General features: G+C 39.4%; 1 protein-coding gene across 3 annotated transcripts in view; it reads right to left on the bottom strand.

The window, feature by feature from the left end:
* Positions 1–26,608, bottom strand: part of vwde (von Willebrand factor D and EGF domains) — a 107,285-nt gene that overhangs the window by 60,872 nt on the left and 19,805 nt on the right. For all 3 annotated transcript variants that reach the window (XM_061956236.2, XM_061956228.2, XM_061956243.1), the window contains exons 2-5: positions 16,397–16,714; positions 8,532–8,722; positions 4,717–4,948; positions 4,572–4,637 (exon numbers count right to left, since the gene is read on the bottom strand). In XM_061956236.2, coding sequence (XP_061812220.1) covers positions 4,572–4,637; positions 4,717–4,948; positions 8,532–8,722; positions 16,397–16,481 — 574 coding nt within the window. In that variant the 5' untranslated portion in view covers positions 16,482–16,714. The remainder of the gene's footprint in view (positions 1–4,571; positions 4,638–4,716; positions 4,949–8,531; positions 8,723–16,396; positions 16,715–26,608) is intronic.

Raw genomic sequence — 26,608 nt, 5'->3', positions numbered from 1 at the left:
GTCCAACCCTCACTGGAAACGTGTCCGACTTACTGCCGGCAATGCGGACCAAGCTCTGACACTGATCATACAGGGAGCGGACCGCCAAAATCAGACAGTCCGATACCAGTGTTTCCCACACATTCATTTATTTGTGGCGGCCCGCCACGAAAGAATTATGTCCGCCACAAATGGATTTTTCGGCTTTTGACTCGGTCGACCGCTCATAAAAGCAATGGGACTGTCTATGAATGTTGCTTGTAGTTACACCTCAGGTGCAGTAGGTGGCGGTAGCCTACTATGCACTATGCAATAGCACTTAATTCACCTGGTGGGCCAGAAGAAGAAGAAGAAGAAGAAGAAGAAGAGGGACGGACGAACGGAATCAAAATACTCGCCGGCTACTTTTCATAATGATGGCGCTTCCTACGTTTCTACCTCAAACGTCCAAAAGCTGCTGAAAGCCTTGATCCAGGATGCCATGGGGAAAACAACTTAAATGGTGCCTTTTGGCGACAGTTAGCAGCTTGGTGGCTCATAGCCGGCTAGCTAACGCTTGCTAGCGTGGTAGCATTGCTTCATTTTTACAGGTGTTATAGGTAGATAGTAGTGATGGGTCCGGCAACACCGATGCATGCGTCGAGCTCATAGAGCGAAACCCTGTGTCGGTGCGCGTACCGCTTTTAGAAAGTCACGTGACCGATCATGAGCTGTTTTGGTCACGTGACCAATACGCGAACTGTGTCGCACTGACGCCTCCTCTGTGCCCTGTGAGCGGCTCTTTTCTACAGCCGGAGAAATAATAACTAAGAAGAGAAAGCGTCTAAAATTGAATACGTTGGAAAAACTGTTTTTTTTTTAATAAAAATGTGTAAAAATAAATAAATTATAATTTCCAGGTCCACAAGCATCCTCATTCACAACACGTTCTCTTAGATTTCCATGTTATGATACATGTTCACATTATTTATTGACTGTATCTAAAAAAGACAAAAAATATATTTTTATTTAAATGAAGTTATGAAATAATCCTAAATGAAATACAATGACTTGGTTTATATTATTGTATATACTAGGTCAGTGGTTCTCAACCTTTTTTCATGTACCCCCTGTGATTTTTTTTTAAATTCAAGTACCCCCTAATCAGACAAAGCATTTTTGGTTGAAAAAAAAAAGATAAAGAAGTAAAATACAGCACTATGTCATCAGTTTCTGATTTATTAAATTGTATAACAGTGCAAAATATTGATCATTTGTAGTGGTCTTTCTTGAACTATTTGGAAAAAAAAGATATAAAAATAATTAAAAACTTGTTGAAAAATAAACAAGTGATTCAATTATAAATAAAGATTTCTACACCTAGAAGTAATAATCAACTTAAAGTGCCCTCTTTGGGGATTGTAATAGAGATCCATCTGGATTCATGAACTTAATTCTAAACATTTCTTCACAAAAAAAATAAATCTTTAACATCAATATTTATGGAACATGTCCACAAAAAATCTAGCTGTCAACACTGAATATTGCATAGTTACATTTCTTTTCACAGTTCTTTTTGACAGACATTTTAGTGACAAACCTGAGCTTGTGCTTCACTGAGTTTATGAACTTACATTCATATTTTGTTGAAGTATTATTCAATAAATATATAAAGGATTTTTGAATTGGTGCTATTTTTAGAATATTTTTTAAAAATCTCACGTACCCCTTGGCATACCTTCAAGTACCCCCAGGGGTTCGCGTACCCCCATTTGAGAACCACTGTACTAGGTCATAAAATCAGTGTCAGTTGAGTCGGTCCATAGGTTGCCTGTAGGGATTTTTAATGTCCAGCAGATGTCATTATTTAGTGACACAGTATCGACACAGTATCAATACAGTTTTGCAATGTGTCAAAACGCTTCATGACGCCTCATCAACCCATCACTAGTAGATAGGTTATAGCTGCATCGCTCGCGGCTCGTCATATATTTAACGTTAATCCGTGATTTCACCGAGCGTTTCACTGACGGTGAGCAGCCTGACGCTGCTTCATTAACACCGCCGCTGTTTGACTCGTGGCCCGGGGCAGACACTCGTAGTAACAGTCACGTGTTACAATACCGACGAGCTAACGTGTCCAGGTTATAACCATGTTGTCAATAAACACGCATGGACTGAAGCTAAATTGTCCACTGTCCACTGCAGCATGTGAATGCAATGAAAATAATAAAATCTGAGCCAACCAGCTGTTAAAATGTTGTCCAGGTTAATGTTTTGGCCATTAAAGACCGTTCATTTCAAGATTTCAACTGTGATCGGGCTTTAAACAGGTGGCTGACCTGTTCAGATGGGTGTAACTGCTACTGGTCAAATAATGTGAAATAGCATTTAATTTTACATGTATGCAATGCCATTTAAATGCAATTATAGATAATAATAATAATAATAATAAATACTGTGTAGTGTTGTAAATAGTCAACGGGAAGGATTCTATTAAGATATAAGCCATGAGCACTACACAGCCAGAAAAAAACCTAGGCAGGACAAGTACAAATATTGGGGCAAGTAGATTTGAGAAGTCAGGCAAGTAGAAAAAAACCTTAACGTTGAACCCTGCATGTGTTGAGCTGCTGCCGCTTAGGGTTAGACGGCACTGTACATAGAGCGCTTCTGCTCGTTAGTAATAAATTCTAATGTTGGATGTTCACTCCTTCACACAGATGAGTATAGAAAAATATTTTCAACGGCCGAAAAGGGCTCGTCTTGGAGAGGAGGTAGGCCTACAGTCCGGACCACAGGTGCGACCTGTTCAGCAGCAGCAGCAGCAGGAGGAGGAGGAGGAGGTTGACTGACTGTGGCAGGACACCTCTGCCTCTGTTACACTTCATGTTGCTGGTAAATAATATGGTTGTAGTAGTAGGCTAAAGTTAAATTATTTAGTATTCACTAATTAAAGGGGCAGAGCTTTAAGAGACATTTTAGCTTTTATATTTTATAAGATATATTTTTTGTAAGAACCACAATTAATGAATATATTTCAGTGAATCACTAATTGTTCAAATCTGTATATAAATATGTACATAAAATTATATTCCAACTCTGCGTTCTTCTTGGTCATCGCCGCTGCGGCTTTCGCTTTGCATAGTAGAGTTTTAACTTTTAACTAGCGACGAACTGCAGTGTGTAAAGGATATCATCATGTGGTGATATCCTTTACACATTGATGTCGGTTTTTGATGCAGTACAGCCTGAGGGATAGAAGGTCACGGGCATTCAATGGTGGTTTTTGGCCTTGCCGCTTATGTGCAGGTATTTCTCCAGATTCTCTGAACCTTTTGATGATATTACGGACCGTAGATGGTGAAATCCCCAAATTCCTTGCAATAGCTACTTGAGACATGTTGTTCTTAAACTGTTTGACAATTTGCTCACACATTTGTTGACAAAGTGGTGACCCTCGCCCCATCCTTGTTTGTGAATGACTGAGCATTTCATGGAAGCTGATTTTATACTCAATCATGGCACCCACCTGTTCCCAATTAGCCTGTTCATCTGTGGGATGTTCCAAATAAGTATTTGATGAGCATTCCTCAAATTTCTCAGTCCTTTTTGCCACTTGTGCCAGCTTTTTTTAAACATGTTGCAGGCATCAAATTCCAAATGAGCTAATATTTGCAAAAAATAAAGTTTACCAGTTCAAACATTACATATCTTGTCATTGCAGGGTATTCAATTGAATATAAATTGAAAAGGATTTGCAAATCATTGTATTCTGTTACTTATTACGATTTACACAACGTGCCAACTTCACTGGTTTTGGGTTTTGTAAAATACACAATGGACGTTTTACATGTGTATTGTTTATTTTATCTTTATATTTTCAGTCTTATGAATTTAAATGAAGGAAGATGTATAAAAAAAATAAAACTGAGACAGGAAAATAATTCAAAAGAAGGAACATTAATCCTCAACAAAACTTCTGGAGCCTCTGTTTCTTCATGCTTTTAACTAGCTGCACACGCTGGAAACAAGTAGCGAGGGCAGGATAATGAATTTATTGACAGTGCAGTGTGAAAGCCGATGTGTTTACTTTGCAATTAAGAAAACGCAGTCTCAAAGAAACATAACCTGCGGAGGGACTTTTTGACGAAACATCCACATTTCGATATCCGGCCCCCGAGCCCTTGGACTCTTGAAACTGCTGCCTTCTTCATTATGTAGTTGAATAGCCCTGCTCTTAAGTAACTCTACCCACCTGTATAACTAACTAATATTTATCAGTACACCTGAGCCTTTCTGACTGGTGGATGTAATTAACAAACGAGCCACATTAATTAAAAAACAAAAACCTATATTGATCAAACTTCTCGACCCTGTGCCAGCTTCACTGGCGTGAGTCACAGCCTGGCAAAGAGCTATCGCAATGGAAACAAGACCCGCTGGACTTCGGGGCACGTGGTCGGCTCATTAAAGTGGAGCCAAAGGGTGTGTGTGTGTGTGTGCATTCCTGACCGCATGGAGACTCCCCGACCTGCTGATTGTTTTGCTGCGTGACCTAACAGGAGCTGACAGGGGCGAGCTTCAAAACAAGAACAGAAAAAGCTCCTCACTTGCTGTACACGCTCCACCCGTGTTCACCTCCCCAAGGTCGCAGGTCAGCGACATGTCTGGTATTTCTGTCAAAGAAAAAGACAAGTCGATGAGGAGGCGTGCCGGTACTTTTGCCCAGAGGAATCGGACGTATTGGTGCGTTACCCTGTGCACAGTAGCCCATGCATCCCTGAGTGGGCTGCAGCAGGTAAATGTAGAACTGGCCACAGTTACGGACAGACACTGGGATGCGGAACAAGCAGCATTCCTGGCTGCTGCTCGGGAAGAACTGCCACGCGGCACACGCCGTCAGATGCCTGAGCTCCAACGGGCCTGGCAGGGACTCATCCTTGCCAAGGGAGAGCCACACAGGAGCCTGGGTCCCGCAGTGGTTCACCTGCCAGAACATTCCAATGTTTTCATTGTGAAATTAACATGCATAGCAATCCACAGTCTTTCATATATTCATTTATTAGTTGCGAGTGCGACACATCCCTAATAAACGTGGACTGCCACATGTAAGTACCTTTTTAATTTTTTTTGTTTTGATTTAAGGCTATCTGATTATAGAGTTGTCTAAATGGATTGTAGTTACAAATCAGGACAGTAAACAACATGGTTTTTGGGAATGCCCCGATCGGATATTGGATATCGGTCTAATATTAGTAAAAAAACAAACATGTGTATGGGATTATATGGGCTTGCATGTAAATGTCTTCCAATAAGAACAATAGGTTGTTGTTTTTTTCTGTTCCAAAAGATAAACATTGTAGGCTATAGACTAATAGGAGCTAGCACCTACACAACAGCTAAGCGCATAATAGCACAAAGCTAAACATGCGTGTGTTTAATTGAACAATATTGCAGTCTAATATATTACATTCGTCAATATAAACAAGTATCAAGTAATTATAGTTGCATATTACTTACACATACAAAGTCTCCAAGGCAGAACCGTATTGGAAAGTATCCAGTAACAAACGTGTCCGCAACATTCAATTTACCGTGTCATGAGTTTAACTCAATAAATTACTGTGGCCACTAGATATTGACAAAAAAAACAATTACCCCGCCACTTCAACTTAAAGACAGTATAAGTCCAGTACAGAGAGTTAACAATAAATAGGTTAGTGCTTTTCATACCGACCGTTGTTCTCTGTTTGACTAATTTTCTAACATTCCACACTACAAAATAATTAAAGTATGTATGATTCCTGTTGATATTGTAGCAGATCAATATTGACAGTCATCAAAGCGACAGAGCGACAGTCTTACGGACGTATAAACAAAAATAAACAACATAAAACAAGTCAGTTACCACACAAAGTACTACCATATATCCAACAACAACTAAGCGCCGACTTTAAACTCTAACTGTTATTTACAAAGTGCACGCAAGGCATGCTGGGTACTCCCCTCCACTTTTCAATAGAGAGCTATTAAAAACCCCGTTTCCATATGAGTTGGGAAATTGTGTTAGATGTAAATATAAACGGAATACAATGATTTGCAAATCATTTTCAACCCATATTCAGTTGAATATGCTACAAAGACAACATATTTAATGTTCAAACTGATAAACATTTTTTGCATATAATCATTAACTTTAGAATTTGATGCCAGCAACATGTGACAAAGAAGTTGGGAAAGGTGGTAATAAATACTGATAAAGTTGAGGAATGCTCATCAAACACTTATTTGGAACATCCCACAGGTGAACAGGCAAATTGGGAACAGGTGGGTGCCATGATTGGGTATAAAAGTAGATTCCATGAAATGCTCAGTCATTCACAAACAAAGATGGGGCAAGGGTCACCACTTTGTCAACAAATGCGTGAGCAAATTGTTGAACAGTTTAAGAAAAACCTTTCTCAACTAGCTATTGCAAGGAATTTAGGGATTTCACCATCTACGCTCCGTAATATCATCAAAGGGTTCAGAGAATCTGGAGAAATCACTGCACGGAGGCAGCTAAGCCCGTGACCTTCGATGCCTCAGGCTGTACTGCATCAACAAGCGAAATCAGTGTGTAAAAGATATCACCACATGGGCTCAGGAACACTTCAGAAACCCACTGTCAGTAACTACAGTTGGTCACTACATCTGTAAGTGCAAGTTAAAACTCTCCTATGCAAGGCGAAAACCATTTATCAACAACACCCAGAAACGCCGTCGGCTTCGCTGGGCCTGAGCTCATCTAAGATGGACTGATACAAAGTGGAAAAGTGTTCTGTGGTCTGACGCGTCCACATTTCAAATTGTTTTTGGAAACTGTGGACGTCGTGTCCTCCGGACCAAAGAGGAAAAGAACCATCCGGATTGCTATAGGCGCAAAGTTGAAAAGCCAGCATCTATGATGGTATGGGGGAGTATTAGTGCCCCAGACATGGGTAACTTACACATCTGTGAAGGCATTATCAATGCTGAAAGGTACATACAGGTTTTGGAGCAACATAGGTTGCCATCCAAGCAACGTTACCATGGACGCCCCTGCTTATTTCAGCAAGACAATGCCAAGCCACGTGTTACATCAACCTGGCCTCATAGTAAAAGAGTGCGGGTACTAGACTGACCTGCCTGTAGTCCAGACCTGTCTCCCATTGAAAATGTGTGGCGCATTATGAAGCCTAAAATACCACAACGGAGACCCCCAGACTGTTGAACAACTTATGCTGTACATCAAGCAAGAATGGGAAAGAATTCCACCTGAGAAGCTTAAAAAATTTGTCTCCTCAGTTCTCAAACATTTACTAAGTGTTGTTAAAAGGAAAGGCCATGTAACACAGTGGTGAACATGCCCTTTCCCAACTACTTTGGCACGTGTTGCAGCCATGAAATTCTAAGTTAATTATTATTTGCAAAAAAAAAATAAAGTTTATGATATGCGGTATAGCTCGGTTGGTAGAGCGGTCGTGCCAGCAACTTGAGGGTTGCAGGTTCGATCCCCGATCCGCCATCCTAGTCACTGCCGTTGTGTCCTTGGGCAAGACACTTTACCCACCTGCTCCCAGTGCCACCCACACTGGTTTAAATGTAACTTAGATATTGGGTTTCACAATGTAAAGCGCTTTGAGTCACTTGAGAAAAAGCGCTATATAAATGTAATTCACTTCACTTCACTTCACATGAGTTTGAACATCAAATATCTTCACTTTGTAGTGCATTCAATTGAATATGGGTTGAAAAGGATTTGCAAATCATTGTATTCCGTTTATGTTTACATCTAACACAATTTCCCAACTCATATGGAAACGGGGTTTGTAGTACAAAAACAAGAACATTATCTTGAAACTCCGTGCACTTGCAGATGTTTTCTTTGTATCGCACATGCGTGAGTCAATAACTTCATGTTTCATTGATAAAAAAAGCTTTAAAACACAAATTAATGTTCTATTGGCACAAACCACAGTCCACACACAAATGCTGAGTCTTACATCATGGCCAATGATGCCAATTCGTCATGCAGCGTCCTCGCCTCAACCCAGCACCACAAGTACATTGCAGGCCGTGTGGTTGTCCATCACTCAGGGGAGCGCATGGATGCCCGGGAAGCTGACACCTCGGATGGGTCGTTGCAGGCTTGCCACAGCAGGACACCCACAAGAAATTAGACATTCTCCGAGCACAACACACACACTGACAGCTGTGTGTGTGTGAGTGTGTGTGTGTGTAACTGAAAATAACTAATTTGGTCTTTAAAATGATCGACGGGGAGAGAACATTAAGAATTTGAGGTCTGAGTAGGAAATATTGAACGTAAATATTGAGAGGGTTAGATGATTAATGGAGTCTAATTACAGTACATGGAAGACATTTTAATTGCATTTAAAGTGTCTGTCCAGATGTTTTCCCTCTATGCAACTCTCCAAGTTCTGCTGATGTGAGCCAACATCTAAGAAGGCAATAAAAGTCGGACGAGGTCTGCCGAGTACGTTGCACAGATAGAACTGGGGGAGGAAAAGGTGCTGGGAGACATTTACCTCCACACACTGGGTGGGCATGACGGCCGGCTTGTCAAAAATCTGGAACTGGTACCATCCAGGGACCAGCGAGTGGTCGCAGACGAAGTCCTGCAGGGACGACTGCAGCAGCCAGCTGGAGCTGAAGGTGATGCTGCGATACGGGTTCTGGAGCACCGAGTGCCCCCCCGGAGCGCACTCTGGAGGGAGAACTGCAAAAAAAAGCACGGAGGAGGAAATAATGTTCTGCATCAGGGTTATTCAACTGGCGGCCAGTTTAAGACTTGGGAGACAAACATTTTTGCAGCAAATTCCTAAAAACACCAGAGTGCTCCTTGGACCACTGTAAACACACTGGCATACTTGCCAACCTTGAGACCTCCGATTTCGGGAGGTGGGGGGAGGGGGTGGGGGTGGGCGTGGTCGGGGTGGGACGGGGGCGTAGTTGGGGGCGTGGCTAAAAGGGGAGGAGTATATTTACAGCTAGAATTCACCAAGTCAAGTATTTCATATATATAAGAAATACTTGACGTTCAGTGAATTCTAGCTATATATATATACATATATATATATATATATATATATATATATATATATATAAAATAAATACTTGAATTTCAGTGTTCATTTATTTACACATATACACACATAACACTCATCTACTCATTGTTGAGTTAAGGGTTGAATTGTCCATCCTTGTTCTATTCTGTCACTATTTTTCGAACCATGCTGAACACCCTCACTGATGATGCATTGATGTGTGGCACGCACAAAAGTGCTTTCATCAAATGCACTAGATGGCAGTATTGTCCTGTTTAAGAGTGTCACAACATTGCTGTTTACGGCAGACGAACTGCTTTACAGTATACAAAAAAGTGACTGCTGTTGTTGTGTGTTGTTGCCACGCTGGGAGGACGTTAATGAAACTGCCTAACAATAAACCCACATTAGAAACCAAGAACTCGCCCTCCATCATTCTATAGTTATAACGTGATTGGGCAGGTACGCTTTTTTATATTGTGGAGGACCTGAGTCCGCCTGAATTTCGGGAGAAAATTTGTCCCGGGAGGTTTTCGGGAGAGGCGCTGAATTTTGGGAGTCTCCCGGAAAATCCGGGAGGGTTGGCAAGTATGCACACTGGCAGATCTTTGCATTGATATTTTAACCTTGTGAGCAGTTGGCAGTTACACGTTTTTCAAATGTAATTGATGTAACAAAGGTTTGAGTTTATTTCAAACATGCATGTACAACATGATACACAATTTCCAGTTTCTTTTTTCAACATGTTCGAAAAGGAGTAGGAAGAAGCAGAGCTTAGGTCAGGCCTGGGCAATTATTTCGACTCAGGGGGCCAAATTTAGAGAAAAAAAATGTGTCTGGGGGTTGGTATATCTATTTTTAAGAACACTAATACAAAACCTTACAATAATGTCTGAATGAATGCTAAAAACGTTATGACAGACTGCCTTAAAAATTGAAATGGAATTTTACATTTTTTTTTACTGAATGAGACACCCAGAATGTACATGAAAATAAAGAATGTGGGATTTACAATATTAACTATGAACAATAAAACACTGAATATTGACAACATATGAACGTCACAACCCCTCTCGGTCGATATTTTTTACTATCAAGTGAAACGCAACAAAAATGCAACAAACACAGCGAAATGTGAGCGCATAGGGTAAAAAATAAACCCACCTACAATCTGATACATCACTAAGCTTCAGAACTTTATTCATTATTCATGAGTTCGTTACGTCTCGTCTTAATTACTGTAACATATTATTTTCGGGTCTCCCTATGTCTAGCATTAAAAGATTACAGTTGGTACAAAATGCGGCTGCTAGACTTTTGACAAGAACAAGAAAGTTTGATCATATTACGCCTATACTGGCTCACCTGCACTGGCTTCCTGTGTACTTAAGCTGCGACTTTAAGGTTTGACTACTTACGTATAAAATACTACACAGTCTAGCTCCATCCTATCTTGCCGATTGTATTGTACCATATGTCCCGGCAAGAAATCTGCGTTCAAAGAACTCTGGCTTATTAGTGATTCCCAGAGCCCAAAAAAAGTCTGCGGGCTATAGAGCGTTTTCTATTCGGGCTCCAGTACTATGGAATGCCCTCCCGGTAACAGTTAGAGATGCTACCTCAGTAGAAGCATTTAAGTCCCATCTTAAAACTCATTTGTATACTCTAGCCTTTAAATAGACCCCCTTTTTCGACCAGTTGATCTGCCGTTTCTTTTCCTTTCTCCTCTGCTCCCCTATCCCTTGTGGAGGGGGAGACACAGGTCCGGTGGCCATGGATGAAGTGCTGGCTGTCCAGAGTCGGGACCCGGGGTAGACCGCTCGCCTGTGTATCGGTTGGGAACATCTCTGCGCTGCTGACCCGTCTCCGCTCGGGACAGTTTCCTGCTGACCCCACTATGGACTTGACTCTTACTATTATGTTGGATCCACTATGGACTGTACTCTCACAATATTATGTCAGACCCACTCGACATCCATTGCATTCGGTCTCCCCTAGAGGGGGGGGGGGGGGTTACCCACATATGCGGTCCTCTCCAAGGTTTCTCATAGTCATTCACATCGACGTCCCACTGGGGTGAGTTCTTCCTGGCCCTTATGTGGGCTCTGTACCGAGGATGTCGTTGTGGCTTGTGCAGCCCTTTGAGACACTTGTGATTTAGGGCTATATAAATAAACATTGATTGATTGGACTTTGTTGTAAAAATCTCCGCGTCTGTCCCTGACACCCGCATTTCAGGCTGCCCGCTCTGGAAACAGTCTGTGGAAACGCTCCCCACCCACACTGCTTGGTACCTCGTCTGAGCTGCTGTGACTTAGATTACCATAGTAACTAGTACATCATGCAAAAGCGCAGATTGCAACCATTGAAATAATTTGTATAGTTCAATACTTACGGTAATTTGAAAACATTACTGCACATCATAATGGCAGCTACAGTTTCCATCTTAAAGATCTAAAAAAATTATTTGGGAATGTCCGCCGGGCCATGTTGAAAAGCTGCGACCCTCGGGCCTTAATTTGCCCAGCTCTGGTTTAGGTGGTGGTGCTGCAGCTTGTTTACTTCAGGTGCAGTCAGTAGTCATTTGTTCAACTTCTTTAGTTATACTAGTGGTGTTCCTCAAGGTTCCATTTTAAGTCCTCTCTTTTTCACCATTTAGGCCAGGTGTCCAAAGTGCGACCAAGGGGCCATTTACAACCTGCAGCCATTTTTTAACGGCCCGCCGCACATTATAAAGATACTATTATAAAAAAAAACACAAAGTGGGTTATAAAAGTGCAAATAGGAGTAAAGTAACAGCAAAGAGTTGAAATGTTGACACTAAAAACTAAGGATGCAACATTTTTTTGTTTTTCAAACCAATACCGATACACATAGCTTCCTGTTTCTCAAGAACGATACCGATAACCGATACCTGCTATTTTTCCAATGTCATTTGTGCACATGCACCTTTCTTTGCGACTGGCTTTAGGGCAGCTTCTTGAGAATAGGTTACAATGGCTTTCAAAACACCGTCAGAGCAATACCATGGTGGTTCTGATGGCTGATAAGGTTTGATGTGTTGAAGCATGATGCTTTTTTTCCTTCTCGCCAAATGTTTGCAGAACATTCGGTGCAAATAGCACGCAAAAATGTTTTCCTCGGAAACAGTGAAGAAGTCCCAAACGATCGCCACCATGTTTGTTTACAATGTGCTTAGGGGAGGTTTACGACATGAGTCAGAGAAAGGGAGCACTCGATTTGCTCGCCCAACCCGCTTACAGCAGAGTCAGATACGGGTATTCTCGCATCATTTTAGCATTTTTTTATGCTTTTAAAAAAGCTATATATTAAATTGGCTTTGAAAACTAAATATATCAAAATGGCCCCCGTATCTTTTGATTTTTCAGTGTGGCGCTCAGTGGAAAAAGTTTGGACACCTCTGATTATGCTATTTAACTGGTGGCCAGCGAATTCAGTTAGAAAAAACTTGTGAGGGACTCACATTTTTGCAGCAGATTCTTAAAAACACTAGGGTGCTGTCATAGATATGATCTTTCACTATATATTTTTTGCAGAAGGTCCTTTTTTTTTTTTTTTTTTTTACCGAAAGTGCTTCTGTAACTCAGACAAAATTGACCAAAATCAAATGTCTACTGTAGCTGTCAGGAAATACAAAATAAGACTTATAGTGAAGGGAAAAGTCAGTCCCATGATCCTTGGCGTTCTACAAATGTGGCTTTCAAAGCAATTTAGTTGAACATACCTGCTCTACATCAATACATTAAGTTTTCATTAGTGCTGAGAGTCTCTAATAATCCTAACAAATATTTAAATGAGCTCACATTCCAATAGTTGACGATTGTACAGCTGCTTGATGGAGATAATTTTAGAGCAACGTAGACCAAACTCATGGTTCCATTGGATTTAGATGCGTCAAACCACAATTTTGGGACTACACAGAAATTTACTTAAAAGGGGAACTGCACTTTTGTTTGGAATTGTTTATGCATTCTAAGTAGTAAAATATGGCAGGTACGAGGTGGCTAACAATGCAAATAATGGGAGTACAATATTCCGCCCATAAAGCCCCCTAAAAAAATATCCAAAGACCGCCAACAATACTTTATTTACATGTCGTGACCTGAATATTAACCAAGTATTCGCGATATTGTTATTAAGTGGTAAGGTAACACAGACAATCTTTTTTAAGCGGTGCCGTGATCACAGAGGTTTAACTAGCTTATGTTGCTATATTGACATATTGAGCCAGTGAGCTGCTGCATTGCCTCTGAGTTGGTGAAAGTTAATTCTACATTATAATTCATGCCTCTCACCCGGATAGCAGAAGGTTGTGGACATTAACCGAGAAGTTGGTCAACTTTGACATTGACAGATGGCGAGAAAGACACAAAAAGATGTGGCTTTTTTTTTTTAACCGTTGATTAATACTTAATTTAAACAGGAAGATATGAACATCTTACGGTCGGCATCTCAGTGAGAGCAGACATTGTACAGTAAGTGATCGTTTTATTATGTCCATAGGTTGTATTTCTTGTTTAGCACTTGGCAACACTGCTACTTGCTGGATCTCAGTTTTTAAAACTTGACTCAAAAATATAAATTTCTGGATTATAATTTGTCCCAAAATAGTATTTGTTGTCTCCCACAAAGTATGCCATTATTAGAAGTGTTGTTGTTGTCAAAGGGAAAAAATTAAGGTTGTGATGCTTCAGTGAAATGAATACACCGCTGTATACTTCAAATGAGCAAAATATGTAAATATCGCATGTTGTTATGAATGAGCCTGTTACTACATTACCGTACATACAGTACAAGCCAAAAGTTTGGACACACCTTCTCATTCAATGAGTTTTCTTTATTTTTCACGACATTGTAGATTCTCACTGAATGCATCACAAGTATGAATGAACACTTGTGGTGTTATGTACTTAACAAAATAAGGTGAAATAACTGAAAACATGTCTTATATTCTAGTTCCTTCAAAATAGCCACCCTTTGCTCTGATAACCCCTCCCTAGAGGATGTTGTTGTGGCTTGTGCAGCCCTTTGAGACACTTGTGATTTGGGGCTATATAAATAAACATTGATTGGTTAATTGATTACTGCTCTGCACACTCTTGGCATTCTCTCGATGAGTTTCAAGCACACCTGAAGTGAAAACCATTTCAGGTGACTACCTCTTGAAGCTCATCGAGAGAATGCCAAGAGTGCACAGAGGAGTAATCAGAGCAAAGGGTGGCTATTTTGAAGAAACTAGAATATAAAACTTGTTTTCAGTTATTTCACCTTTTTTTGTTAAGTACATAACTCCACATGTGTTCATTCAAAGTTTTGATTCCTTCAGTGACAATCTACAATGTAAATAGTCATGAAAATAAAGAAAAGGCATTGAATGAGGATAAGGTGTGTCCAATCTTTTGGCCTGTACTGTACATACTTAGAGCGTGTATATAAAACCTTGAATGGAGGTTTACGCTGTATAGGCAGAATAGAGCGATTCCCATGGGCTCAATTTTTAGCTGACTCTTGCTAACATTTATTTACGAATTAGAATACATAAAAAACATGTGTTCTTGTCTGACATGAGGAGTGTGAATAATAGGCAAAAACAGGGGCGTCACTAGGTTTGAAGAACAGGGGGAGCTTAGCCCACAATAGGTTTGTTGATGCTCGTGCAAAGAATTACAAAACAAACACTGAATACATACATCAAATTAGCAAAAACAGGCGAAAATAATGTTTTAGGAATTTACGTCAATGTTCCACCAATGATCGCTTCAGCCCCCTAAAATAGACCGAACGACGACAATGGGCAGAATTCCAAAGAAAGTACTGTTCCCCTTTGTTTAAGAGCACCTCAGATTTTAACTTGGGCCCAAATTTATATAAATTCTGATGAAGTTATGACAGTTGTTCTTGTCAGATAAATAATGTACCGCCAAAAAAAAAGTTTAAACACACCTTTTCTTACTAATAAATGACGACGCGTCTCCAAACTTTAGCAGGTAGTGTACAATGTGGATGCCATGCGGGGTGCATTATGCTTGTTTATAGAGATGTCCGATAATATTGTGCTTTAAAATGTAATATTGGAAATTATCTGTATCGGTTCGGAAATTATCGGTATCGGTTTAAAAAAGTAAAATATATGACTTTTTAAACCCCGCTGTACGTAGTGGTACACGGACATAGGGAGAAGAACAGAGCGCCAATAGACCTTAAAAGCACTGCCTTTGCGTGCCAGCCCAATCACATAATATCTACGGCTTTTCACACACACAAGTGAATGCAATTCATACTTGGTCAACAGCCATACAGGTCACACTGAGGGTGTCCGTATAAACAACTTTAACACTGTTACAAATATGCGCCACACTGTGAACCCACACCAAACAAGAATGACAAACACATTTCGGGACAACATCCACACCGTAACACAACATAAACACAACAGAACAAATACCCAGAACCCCTTGCAGCACTAATTCTTCCGGGACGCTACAATATACACCCCTGCTACCCCCTACGCCCCCCACCTCAACCTCCTCATGCTCTGGGAGAGCATGTCCCAAATTCCAAGCTGCTGTTTTGAGGCAATTTAAAAAAAAATAATGCACTTTGTGACTTCAATAATAAATATGGCAGTGCCATGTTGGCATTTTTTTCCATAACTTGAGTTTCTTTATTTTGGAAAACCTTGTTACATTGTTTAATGCATCCAGCGGGGCATCACAACAAAATTAGGCATAATTATGTGTTAATTCCATGACTGTATATATCGGTATCGGTTGATATCGGAATCGGTAATTAAGAGTTGGACAATATCGGAATATCGGATATCGGCAAAAAAGCCCTTATCGGACATCCCTAGTTGTTTACAAACATGCATTTCTTATCATTGTGGTTGTAGCTTGCAGTGATGTAACTTTTGAGTAGATTGTGCAGTACCAAGATTATTTAATTTAACGCGGCAAAAATTATTGGAGTAACCATCAGCGTGAAATGTGCTAATTTATGCCAAGGTGGTCTGAGGTAGAAGTCAGTAAAGATTATCTGGTGTAAATTTCAAAGAGGCAACCCACCCAAGACCCCAAAAGGTCAAGTGAAAGGTGATATAGACTGTCTGTGAGTCATTCAGACCTGATGGAGATACCACCATGCTCCATAAAGTCTGCACAGGACCTCGCATGCTGGTCCTGGGATGACAGATCCCTGATGGGATTATTATGCATTGTCACAAGTCAGCAAAACATCTCTAAATGTTCTAAAACGGTCATTTTGGGAACAGATCGACATTGGTTGTGTTCTAAAAGTGCAAAAAAATAAAACAGTTTCAAACTAACCTGTTTGTGCGCGCACGGCGTAAGGAAGAGAAACGGCAAAGCAGCACCAAAGAAGTTTCACCAGCGTCCCGAAGATGGCCGTCATGATTCGGGTTCCTTCGGCGCCGTCCGTCGTCTTGCGGAGACTCCTCGGCTCGTGTGTGGTAGAGTCCGGCTTCTGTGGCTCCGAGGGCGGCGCACTGCAGCCTGCGGGCTGGCTGAGCACACTGCGTCAGGGTGCCGCGTACGGAGCGCCAAGAGGGGCGGGAGTGGCGCACAGTCCCACCAGCGCTAGAACCACTTCTACAACCGCATCTTCCAAAAACTAGGATTTGACTCCTGTAGGGGGGTTCATATTTATTCCACCGAGGACTGCATACTGATCAAATCAAAGGGTAAGGAGACTGTTTACTACTTTTATTATTTTATTATGTAGAATACTAAAAACGTTTATTGTACCTCAGTTTTCATATACGGTTTTAGACAAAAATAACACTCGGTGTTAGTACGAAATACACGTTGTGTAGATTGATTTTCTTGAAAAAAAAATAAGTTAGCTCTTCTGGCATAAAGTAATAATTAAAGTCAACGAGAAGTTTAGGTTTCGTGTTTTCAGAGTGTCCCTGAACGCACCACACTGCTATAGTATAAGATGTGCGCCCTTTCCACGATTATGAAAAAATAGGCTGGAGCCACAAAACATAACGCAGTTTCTAAACTTTCAAAATATGTATTTATGTATATATTTTTAATTTACGAGTAAAAGGAGAACTGCATTTTTGGGAATTTTGCCTATCATTCACAATCCCTATTTAAGACAAGAACACAAAGTACAGGTCAAAAGTTTGGACACACCTTCTCCTTATTCAATGCGTTTTCTTTATTTTCATGACAATTTACATTGTAGATTGTCACCAAAGGCATCACAACTATGAATGAACACATATGGAGTTATGTACTTAACAAAAAAACGTGAAATAACTGAAAACATGTTTTGTATTCTAGTTTCTTCAAAATAGCCACCCTTTGCTCTGATTACGGCTTTGCACACTCTTGGCATTCTCTCAATGAGCTTCAAGCACACCTGTGAAGTGAAAACCATTTTAGGCGACCACCTCTTGAAGCTCATCGAAAGAATGCCAAGAGTGTGCGAAAAAGTAATCTGAGCAAAGGGTGGCTATTTTGAAGAAACTAAAATATAAAACATGTTTTCAGTTATTTCACCTTTTTTTTAGTACATAACTCCACATGTGTTCATTCATAGTGTTGATGCCTTCAGTGACAATTTACAATGTAAATAGTCACGAAAATAAAGAAAACCCATTGAATGAGAAGGAGTGTCCAAACTTTTGACCTGTACTGTATGTTTTTCTTTTTTTATGCATTCTAAAACATAAATAAACGCGAGCAAAAGTCAGCAAACAATGAAGTCACTGGGGACTCCTCTAATCCACCCATAAAGCCCGCTAAATAACCATCCAAAAAGCGCCAAAAAAAGTCCATTTACACAGACAGACGGATGGCAAAGAATGGAGACGCTCGACAGCGCAGCCAATTAGCCGCTGTTACACATCTTCTGGATATCCGTGGTTACACATGTGTAGGCCTACAATCGTCCCTTGCCATAAACAGATGCTACAGTTTAATTTTGCCTCATATTTTATTTTAAGTGCGAGTAAAGAATGCAGTACCGAACTGATAAGTTCGAAATAGACAGAGATGATACAGCATTATCTGCTCACAGATGCTATCTGGTGGTTGTTTGAGCACATTGCAGCTAGTCCTGGATAGTACCCCTCCTTAATGATTAAGTCACACGCAAGATTTTTACAAGAATGAGGAAAAATTACAGTGCTACCTACTGTAACACTCACATCATCTTTTCATCATAGATTATTTTTTTTGCATATTCTACATAATTTTGCATATAAATGGCTAAATGAACACAAATCATCTATACTACATAGGGCTGCGCTATAAAAAAAAAACTAACTGCGATTTTTCTCTCCAAAATTGCTATTCGCGATTTTTATATTTTATACATAAAAATGCAAAAAACTGTGAAAATAACGAGTGAAGGAAGCCATGTTACTTTTAGACCGTCAATCAACATATTCTTGTCTCAAGGCACCACATTGGAACAATATGCAACAATTTATTTTCCAAAATATTTGGCTTTATGCAGACACACTCAGAGCTTTTGTCTACATCATACTCTTAAACTATAGAACTAATTGAGAAAAGTGTTTATAATGTAATCATAATATATAATAATGCAAGTACCCATTTAAAATTACATTAACTGTATAATTATTTATTATTGTACTGTAATTGGAAGTTAAATAACTTTTATATACTAAATAAATAAACAAAAAATAAAATGGACTCTCATTTATGTAAACAAAAATGTAACTTAAATAAATATTGAAAATCTTAAAAGTGCCTTTTTTCCAAGTTGGAAAATTGAAGTTGACATCAACATTATGAGCCTGAGTAGCTTTGGACAGGACAAAAAAAAAATTTAATAAAAGGAAAATTGAAGTTGGAAGTTTTCTTTTTGTTTGTTGCCATCACGTGATCACTGCATTCTCGATTGTTCGTCCGTGCTGATGGGCTCATATTGCCCATCCGATTGGAAGCTGAAATATTCCCACAATGACACATTTGACTTTGTAATCATAATTGTTCCTCCTAATTTGTGTTACTTTGCGGCGAGTCGCGAGTAGGGCGGATATCTGTCCGGGTTTCCTGTGCGCGTAAAACTGGCGCCCCGCTATAGTCTACGCCCACCGAGACCAAGATTGTGAATAGGGATGTCCCGATCCGATATTTGGATCGGATCGGCCGCCGATATTTGCCAAAAAATGCGTATCGGCAAGGCATGGGAAAATGGCAATCCAGATCCAGTTTAAAAAAAAACTGCGGTCCGTGTTTTTCAACGCACCGATTTAAATAATACATTCCACTTTTCTGCTGATCCCTAATTTCCATTCCGCATTTTCCAGCACACCTTCAACACATCCACAGGTCTGTGGATTCTCACGCAGTTGCTTTTAGCTGCTGGCATTACACGACAGGCTCTTCTCACTCTTTTATGTGTCTCCCTCTCACAGACAGCAAGCGCACCTTCTTACACACGTCACATACTGTCACGTCACACGTCACATACTGTCACGTCATACGTCACATACGTATACGTCCTCTCCCAGCAGAGAGGTAGCAGCATGGCTAACGTTAGCTGTGATGCTAGCGCAGCCGTGTGACCAACGTTCCTTCTATGGTGCGCGCCTGAGCAATTACGCACTGCTCAATCGTCCTCTGCGCATAGCAATTATATGCCACGCACAAAATCAAATAAAAAAATAAGCGCATAACAATTTTCGACACACGGACACGACAGAGAAAACAGTTTTCGTCATCATTGTTCAAATATTGTAACGTCTGTCGAGACGCTTATCTCCATTCGGTGCCACACGTCCACACCATCAAAATGCCGAGGCAAAAATTTCCACATCAACACCGTATGAATTTTTTTTTATTTTTTTTAGTTGTGATTTCCTTCTCTGCATGAAAGTTTAAAAGTAGCATATATTAATGCAGTATGAAGAAGAATGTTTTAATGTAGACATGCAAGCCTTGAAAGAAAATTTTGAAAATCAAGACTACATTTCCTCCAAATGGGTGCATTTCTACCCTATATTTTAACTTTAGATTTATTCTCATATCAAACTCTTTTGGTTGTCTTTTTGACACTTACATCCGGCGCCCCCCTCCACACCCTGGATTATAAATAATGTAAATAATTCAATGTGATTATCTCGTGTGATGACTATATTATGATGATAGTATATATCTGATAGTATATATCTGTATCATCGTGGACCCCGACTTAAACAAGTTGAAAAACTTATTCGGGTGTTACCATTTAGTGGTCAATTGTACGGAATATGTACTTCACTGTGCAACCTACTAATGAAAGTCTCAATCAATCAATCAAAACACATAGAATCATCATACTGCTGTGATTATATGCATCAAGTATTCATTCAAGGCTAAGGCAAAATATCGAGATATTTATCGTGTATCGCAATATGGCCTTAAAATATCGCAATATTAAAAAAAGGCCATATCGCCCAGCCCTAGTTTCAATGATGCCATTTCTGTTTGTCATGTATAATTTTGTCTATTTTGTGTTTATCCTTGAATAAACAGGTCAGTTTCTTGTTACCAACCATTGTGTATTATTCAAACTCCCCTAATTCAGCTGGCTAGTTGTTATCAAGAGTACTAAAACCCTTTTCAACATGATTCTGACAACTAAGTAGGCTAAATAAATTTAAACTTTAATACATGCTCGGATAGGCCAGTATCGGTCAGTATCGGTATCGGATCGGAAGTGCAAAAACAATATCAGTATCGGATCGGAAGTGCAAAAACCTGGATCGGGACATCCCTAATTGTGAATGACTGAAAAAAGGTCTCACTGCGTTCAGTTAATTCTACTGTTAAATAAACGCGCTCAGGTGCTGAGAGCCATGCATAAAGTGAGACGTCTTTCTACCTGTTTGAAACAAGAGACGAACAAACGCGAGGCTCAACAATTCTGATTGGTCAACAGAATTGTGCAACCCTAATTCTATAGTAGTATTGGTCACTAGATAAGAGCAAACCAATCCGGGTGCACTCTTCAGTATCATGGCCACTGATTGGCTCAGCCTCAAGCAGCATAGTACTATATTAGAGTAAACAAGTGTAAAGGGGACTCTCACAATGTTAAAAACATATTTAGAAAGTTGTAAACAAGTATTTTATGCTCTAGCAATGAAAATATTTTATAATACCTGCTTCGTGGAAATTCATTGAGCATGGTCAGGCCTGGAGCCAATTAACAGCGATAAACGAGGGTTTACTATTCTTTGAAATAAATTACTACTTTTAAGTTAAATGCTGAGTGCTTGTTTTGAAAATGTCTTAACAGTTTTTTTGTTTTCTAATCTCACACCACATTTCAAGCACGCAAGTAAGACGGTGTTGTTGGCAGTCCTCCCTCCGCATTCACTTGGTAATTTATTTGTATTTTGTTTTGTTTCCTGCGTGTACAACTATGAATATGCTCTATAAAAAAGGATTTGTGTTCATATTAACAAATTATTTTTATTTACATTATTTTAATAGAAAAATTGTTTAGGTTTTTACTACGGCTGTCAAAAAAAAATAGATTTTCGAATTAATCGCGATTCCTATTTTCTTTATTTTATATTTGATTATTTATCGATTCAAAAAAATCTAAAATCTATTAAAAAAAAGTGTAAATATTTACTTTAGAAAAGAGAAATGTTGGATATTTCTCTTGTTGCCTTATTTTTGTTTGATTTTATTAAATGTTTCTGTAGAATTTTATTTGGAAAAAAAAACTTTTCTTTTAAGTATTATAGTAATTAATCAGAGCTGTTTATCTATTGTAGGGGGAATGTAGTTAATCATAGAACTGCTACCCAATATTGATTAAAAAAAAGTATTGATTTTGAATCGAGAATCGTTTTGAATCGAGAATCAATTCTGAATCGCATCGTTACCCCAAATAATCAAACTGAATAGGAATCGGGAGTTAGCCAACGATTCACAGCCTTAATTTTTAACCATTTGGAACACATTATTAACGAAAACCAATAAACCAATGTGTATTTCAAGTTTAAAGGTATTCTTAGTCGTTTGTAACAACTGTAGATAAAACTGTTACCAAGTTTTATACAAACAAATGACATGCATTCAAGTAACATTTCAGCTGGTGTTCTTTACGATGTTACTTTTTGCTGTATTGCACCATGTTTTGTTGTTGTTTAATTTTTTTTCTACAGGCCATTAAAAAAACCACAGGCTGCACTTTGGACAACCCCCCCCCCAACTTTGTGGGAACACAACAAATCTGACAGACACAAACCAAAGTCTGCACAGTACTCCACATGTTCTTTACTTTTCAGTGCCTGTTTTTGTCCCAATACTTTCGTTCACGCGTTGTATGATTCAACAAAAACTACTTGCTGCAAATTTCGGGGAAGTGGCCTCTCTCAGACAGTTGGACGGAGTATAGTACAGTGCACCGAGTTGGCTATCAAATTCTGGTGTTTTTCTATTTTCTCCTTCAAACAGGAGCTGGAACTGCTCTTACTGGAAAAGGAAACAGAAACGTAAGGAGGTGATTGTTCAGTTCTGAAAAAAAAAATAATACTACTACAATCTCTGGAGGGTTTCAAAGCTGTTGGCCTATTTGATGTGATGAAGTACAGAGACAAGCTGAATCAATGGCGGTCCTATACCAGGCCTGGGCAATTATTTTGACTCTGGGAATTTAGAGAAAAAAATGGGCCGGTATATCTATTTTTAGGAACACTAATACAGAACCTCACAATAATGTCTGATTGAATGCTAAAACCGTTATGATAGCCTGAAAAAACGGAACGAAATTTTAAATTTTTTAACTGAATGAGACACCCAGAATGTACAAACCCCGTTTCCATTTGAGTTGGGAAATAGTGTTAGATGTAAATATAAACGGAATACAATGATTTGCAAATCCTTTGCAACCCATATTCAATTGAATGCACTACAAAGACAAGATATTTGATGTTCAAACTCATAAACTTTATTTTTTTTTAGCAAATAATAATTAACTTAGAATTTCATGGCTGCAACACATGCCAAAGTAGTTGGGAAAGGGCATGTTCACCACTGTGTTACATGGCCTTTCCTTTTAACAACACTCAGTAAACGTTTGGGAACCGAGGAGACACATTTTTTAAGCTTCTCAGGTGGAATTCTTTCCCATTCTTGCTTGATGTACAGCTTAAGTTGTTCAACAGTCCAGGGGTCACCGTTGTGGTATTTTAGGCTTCATAATGCGCCACACATTTTCAATGGGAGACAGGTCTGGACTACAGGCAGGCCAGTCTAGTATCCGCACTCTTTTACTATGAAGCCACAATGATGTAACACGTGGCTTGGCATTGTGTTGCTGAAATAAGCAACACAATGACGAAGGATGGCAACATATGTTGCTCCAAACCCTGTATGTACCTTTCAGAATTAATGGCGCCTTCACAGATGTGTAAGTTACCCATGTCTTGGGCACTAATACACCCCCATACCATCACAGATGTTGGCTTTTCAACTTTGCGCCTGTAACAATCCGGATGGTTGTTTTCCTCTTTGGTCCGGAGGACACGACGTCCACAGTTTCCAAAAACAATTTGAAATGTGGACTCGTCAGACCACAGAACACTTTTCCACTTTGTATCAGTCCATCTTAGATGAGCTCAGGCCCAGCAAAGCCGACGGTGTTTCTGGGTGTTGTTGACAAACGGTTTTCGCCTTGCATAGGAGAGTTTTAACTTGCACTTACAGATGTAGTGACCAACTGTAGTTACTGACAGTGGGTTTCTGAAGTGTTCCTGAGCCCATGTGGTGATATCCTTTACACACTGATGTCGCTTGTTGATGCAGTACAGCCTGAGGGATTGAAGGTCACGGGCTTAGCTGCTTATGTGCAGTGATTTCCCCAGATTCTCTGAACCCTTTGATGATATTACGGAGCGTAGATGGTGAGATCCCTAAATTCCTTGCAATAGCTGGTTGAGAAAGGTTTTTCTTAAACTGTTCAACAATTTGCTCACGCATTTGTTGACAAAGTGGTGACCTTCGCCCCATCCTTGTTTGTGAATGACTGAGCATTTCATGGAATCTACTTTTATACCCAATAATGGCACCCACCTGTTCCCAATTTGCCGTTCACCTGTGGGATGTTCCAAATAAGTGTTTGATGAGCATTCCTCAACTTTATCAGTATTTATTGCCACCTTTCCCAACTTCTTTGTCATGTGTTGCTGGCATCAAATTCTAAAGTTAATGATTATTTGCAAAAAAAAAAAGTTTATCAGTTTGAACATGAAATATGTTGTCTTTGTAGCATATTCAACTGAATATGGGTTGAAAATGATTTGCAAATCATTGTATTTCGTTTATATTTACATCTAACACAATTTCCCAACTCATATGGAAACGGGGTTTGTACATGAAAATAAAGAATGTGGGATTTACAATATTAACTATGAACGATAAAACCCTGAATATTGACAACATATGAACTAACACCCGCTTTCGATCGACATATATTACAATCAAGCGAAACGCAACAAAAATGCAACAAACACGGCAAATATGAATGCAAAGTGTAAAAAAACCCACCTACAATCTGACACATCTAATATAATATCACTTTTCTTGCAGAACTTTGTTGTAAAAATCTCCTTCCGCGTCTGACACCCGCATTTCAGGGTGACACTCTGTGGAAACGCGCCCGACCCACACTGCTTGGTGCCTCGTCTGAGCTGCTGTGACTTAGATTACCATAGTAACTAGTATATCATGCAAAAGCGCAGATTCCAACCATTGAAATACTTTGTAGAGTTCAAGACTTACGGTCATTTGAAAACATCACTGCACATAATGGCAGCTACAGTTTCCATCTTAAAGATCAAAAAATGTATTTGGGAATGTCCGGTGGGCCTGATTGAAAAGCATGCGGCCCCCGGGCCTTAATTTGCCAAAGTCTGTGCTATACTGTATGCTGAACGTACAGTCACAGGTCATAAAGACCAGTTTTCATTCATTCATAAATGGAAGCTTGCCCTGATCAGTTATTTCTTTGAAGTGCATCCTAATTAAAATAATTAAAGGGGAACTATACTTTATTTATTTATTTTGTCTATCATTTACGATCTATGTTAGACAAAAACATGTTTTTTATGCATTCTTAGTCGTAAATAATTGCAAGCAAAGGTCAGCTAACAATGGAGACAATAGAGTTAGCGCTCTAAAAACAATCAAACACCTCCCTTATCGTTTTATATACACACTGTAAGTGTATATGTAATGTGGTAACATTCATAATAACATGTAATATTTACGTATTTTGATCATTTTGAGCATATGGTGGCTTGTTCATTTCACAGATGCATCACAACGTTCGCTTTTCCCTTCAATAATAACGACACTACCACTCATTAAAGACTTTGTCAGAGACAATTAAGAATACTTTGGGACAAATGATGATCCAGAACTTTATATTTTTGAGCCTGAATATAAGGAGGATGAGCTATAAGTTGTAGAAGCTGTGTGCTAAACAGATGAAGCTTTAGTAAAACACTAAGCATCATGTAGCAGTCTTGCTAAGTTCTAAACAAGAAATATAAATTATGAACAGAATAAAACAATCACTTACTGTACAATGTCTGCTCTGAATAAATAATCATAATCCTCACAAAGGGTTAAAACGAGCGCCTCTTTGTGTCTTTCTCGCCATCTACGGGTCACAGTTGACCAACTTCTCGGTTTATGTCCGCAACCTTCAACTATCCAGGTGAGAGGCCTGATTTATAATCTAGAATTAACTTTCACCAACTGAGAGGCGATGCAGCAGCTCACCGGCTCAATGTCAATATAGCAGCATAAGCTATTTAGCTCTTTGTGATCACAGTGCGGTTTGTCCAAACTACCACAATTTGGCCCCTCAAGATATGATGAAGGAATCTACTCTGCAGGATGTTTTCAAATCAATTCTAAACATCTGAGATTCTGATGACTAAAACTTTGCTGCCATCTTGCGGACATCGTAAGTAATTCAGGTCAATGCCCATAAATTGTGCATTGAAACAAATACAGCACAGCATTTTTACATATGACCCAATATATATATATATATATATATATATATATATATATATACATATATATATATATATATACACACACACACCCATATAAAGCGGGGCCTCACCTGCCATCATGGAAAGGGCTTTCCTATTTGTGATGTTAAGTTCCTGTTATGCGCTGTTATACAGTATATGCCTTGAGCTCTTATTTTGAAGGCGCCAAGAGCGGAAGTGATGACATGTTGTAGTGGAGCGCAGGTTTTTGAAAGAAGGTAAATAAAGTGGTCCTCATGTAAACTGGAGCCTCCGTGTTTGTTATTTTGTAGTTTCATACAGTATAGGCGACATTTATAAACCCTCGGTTACACTTTTTTAAATAGATTCAATCTTGCACGTGGAAAGTTTAAGTGAGGGCTTTAGTTGATATAACACACCCATCAGGGGGTTCATTAATCCAGCACAACAGCGGCGAATGGACTTTATTTATAAGTAAAGGTAAGACCATAATAACGTTTTTTTTTATTAA

The sequence above is a fragment of the Nerophis lumbriciformis genome, linkage group LG04 (genome assembly GCF_033978685.3).
Source record: "Nerophis lumbriciformis linkage group LG04, RoL_Nlum_v2.1, whole genome shotgun sequence".
In the NCBI taxonomy this organism is placed as follows: Eukaryota; Metazoa; Chordata; class Actinopteri; order Syngnathiformes; family Syngnathidae; genus Nerophis; species Nerophis lumbriciformis.
This window is presented reverse-complemented; position numbering and strand designations above follow the sequence as displayed.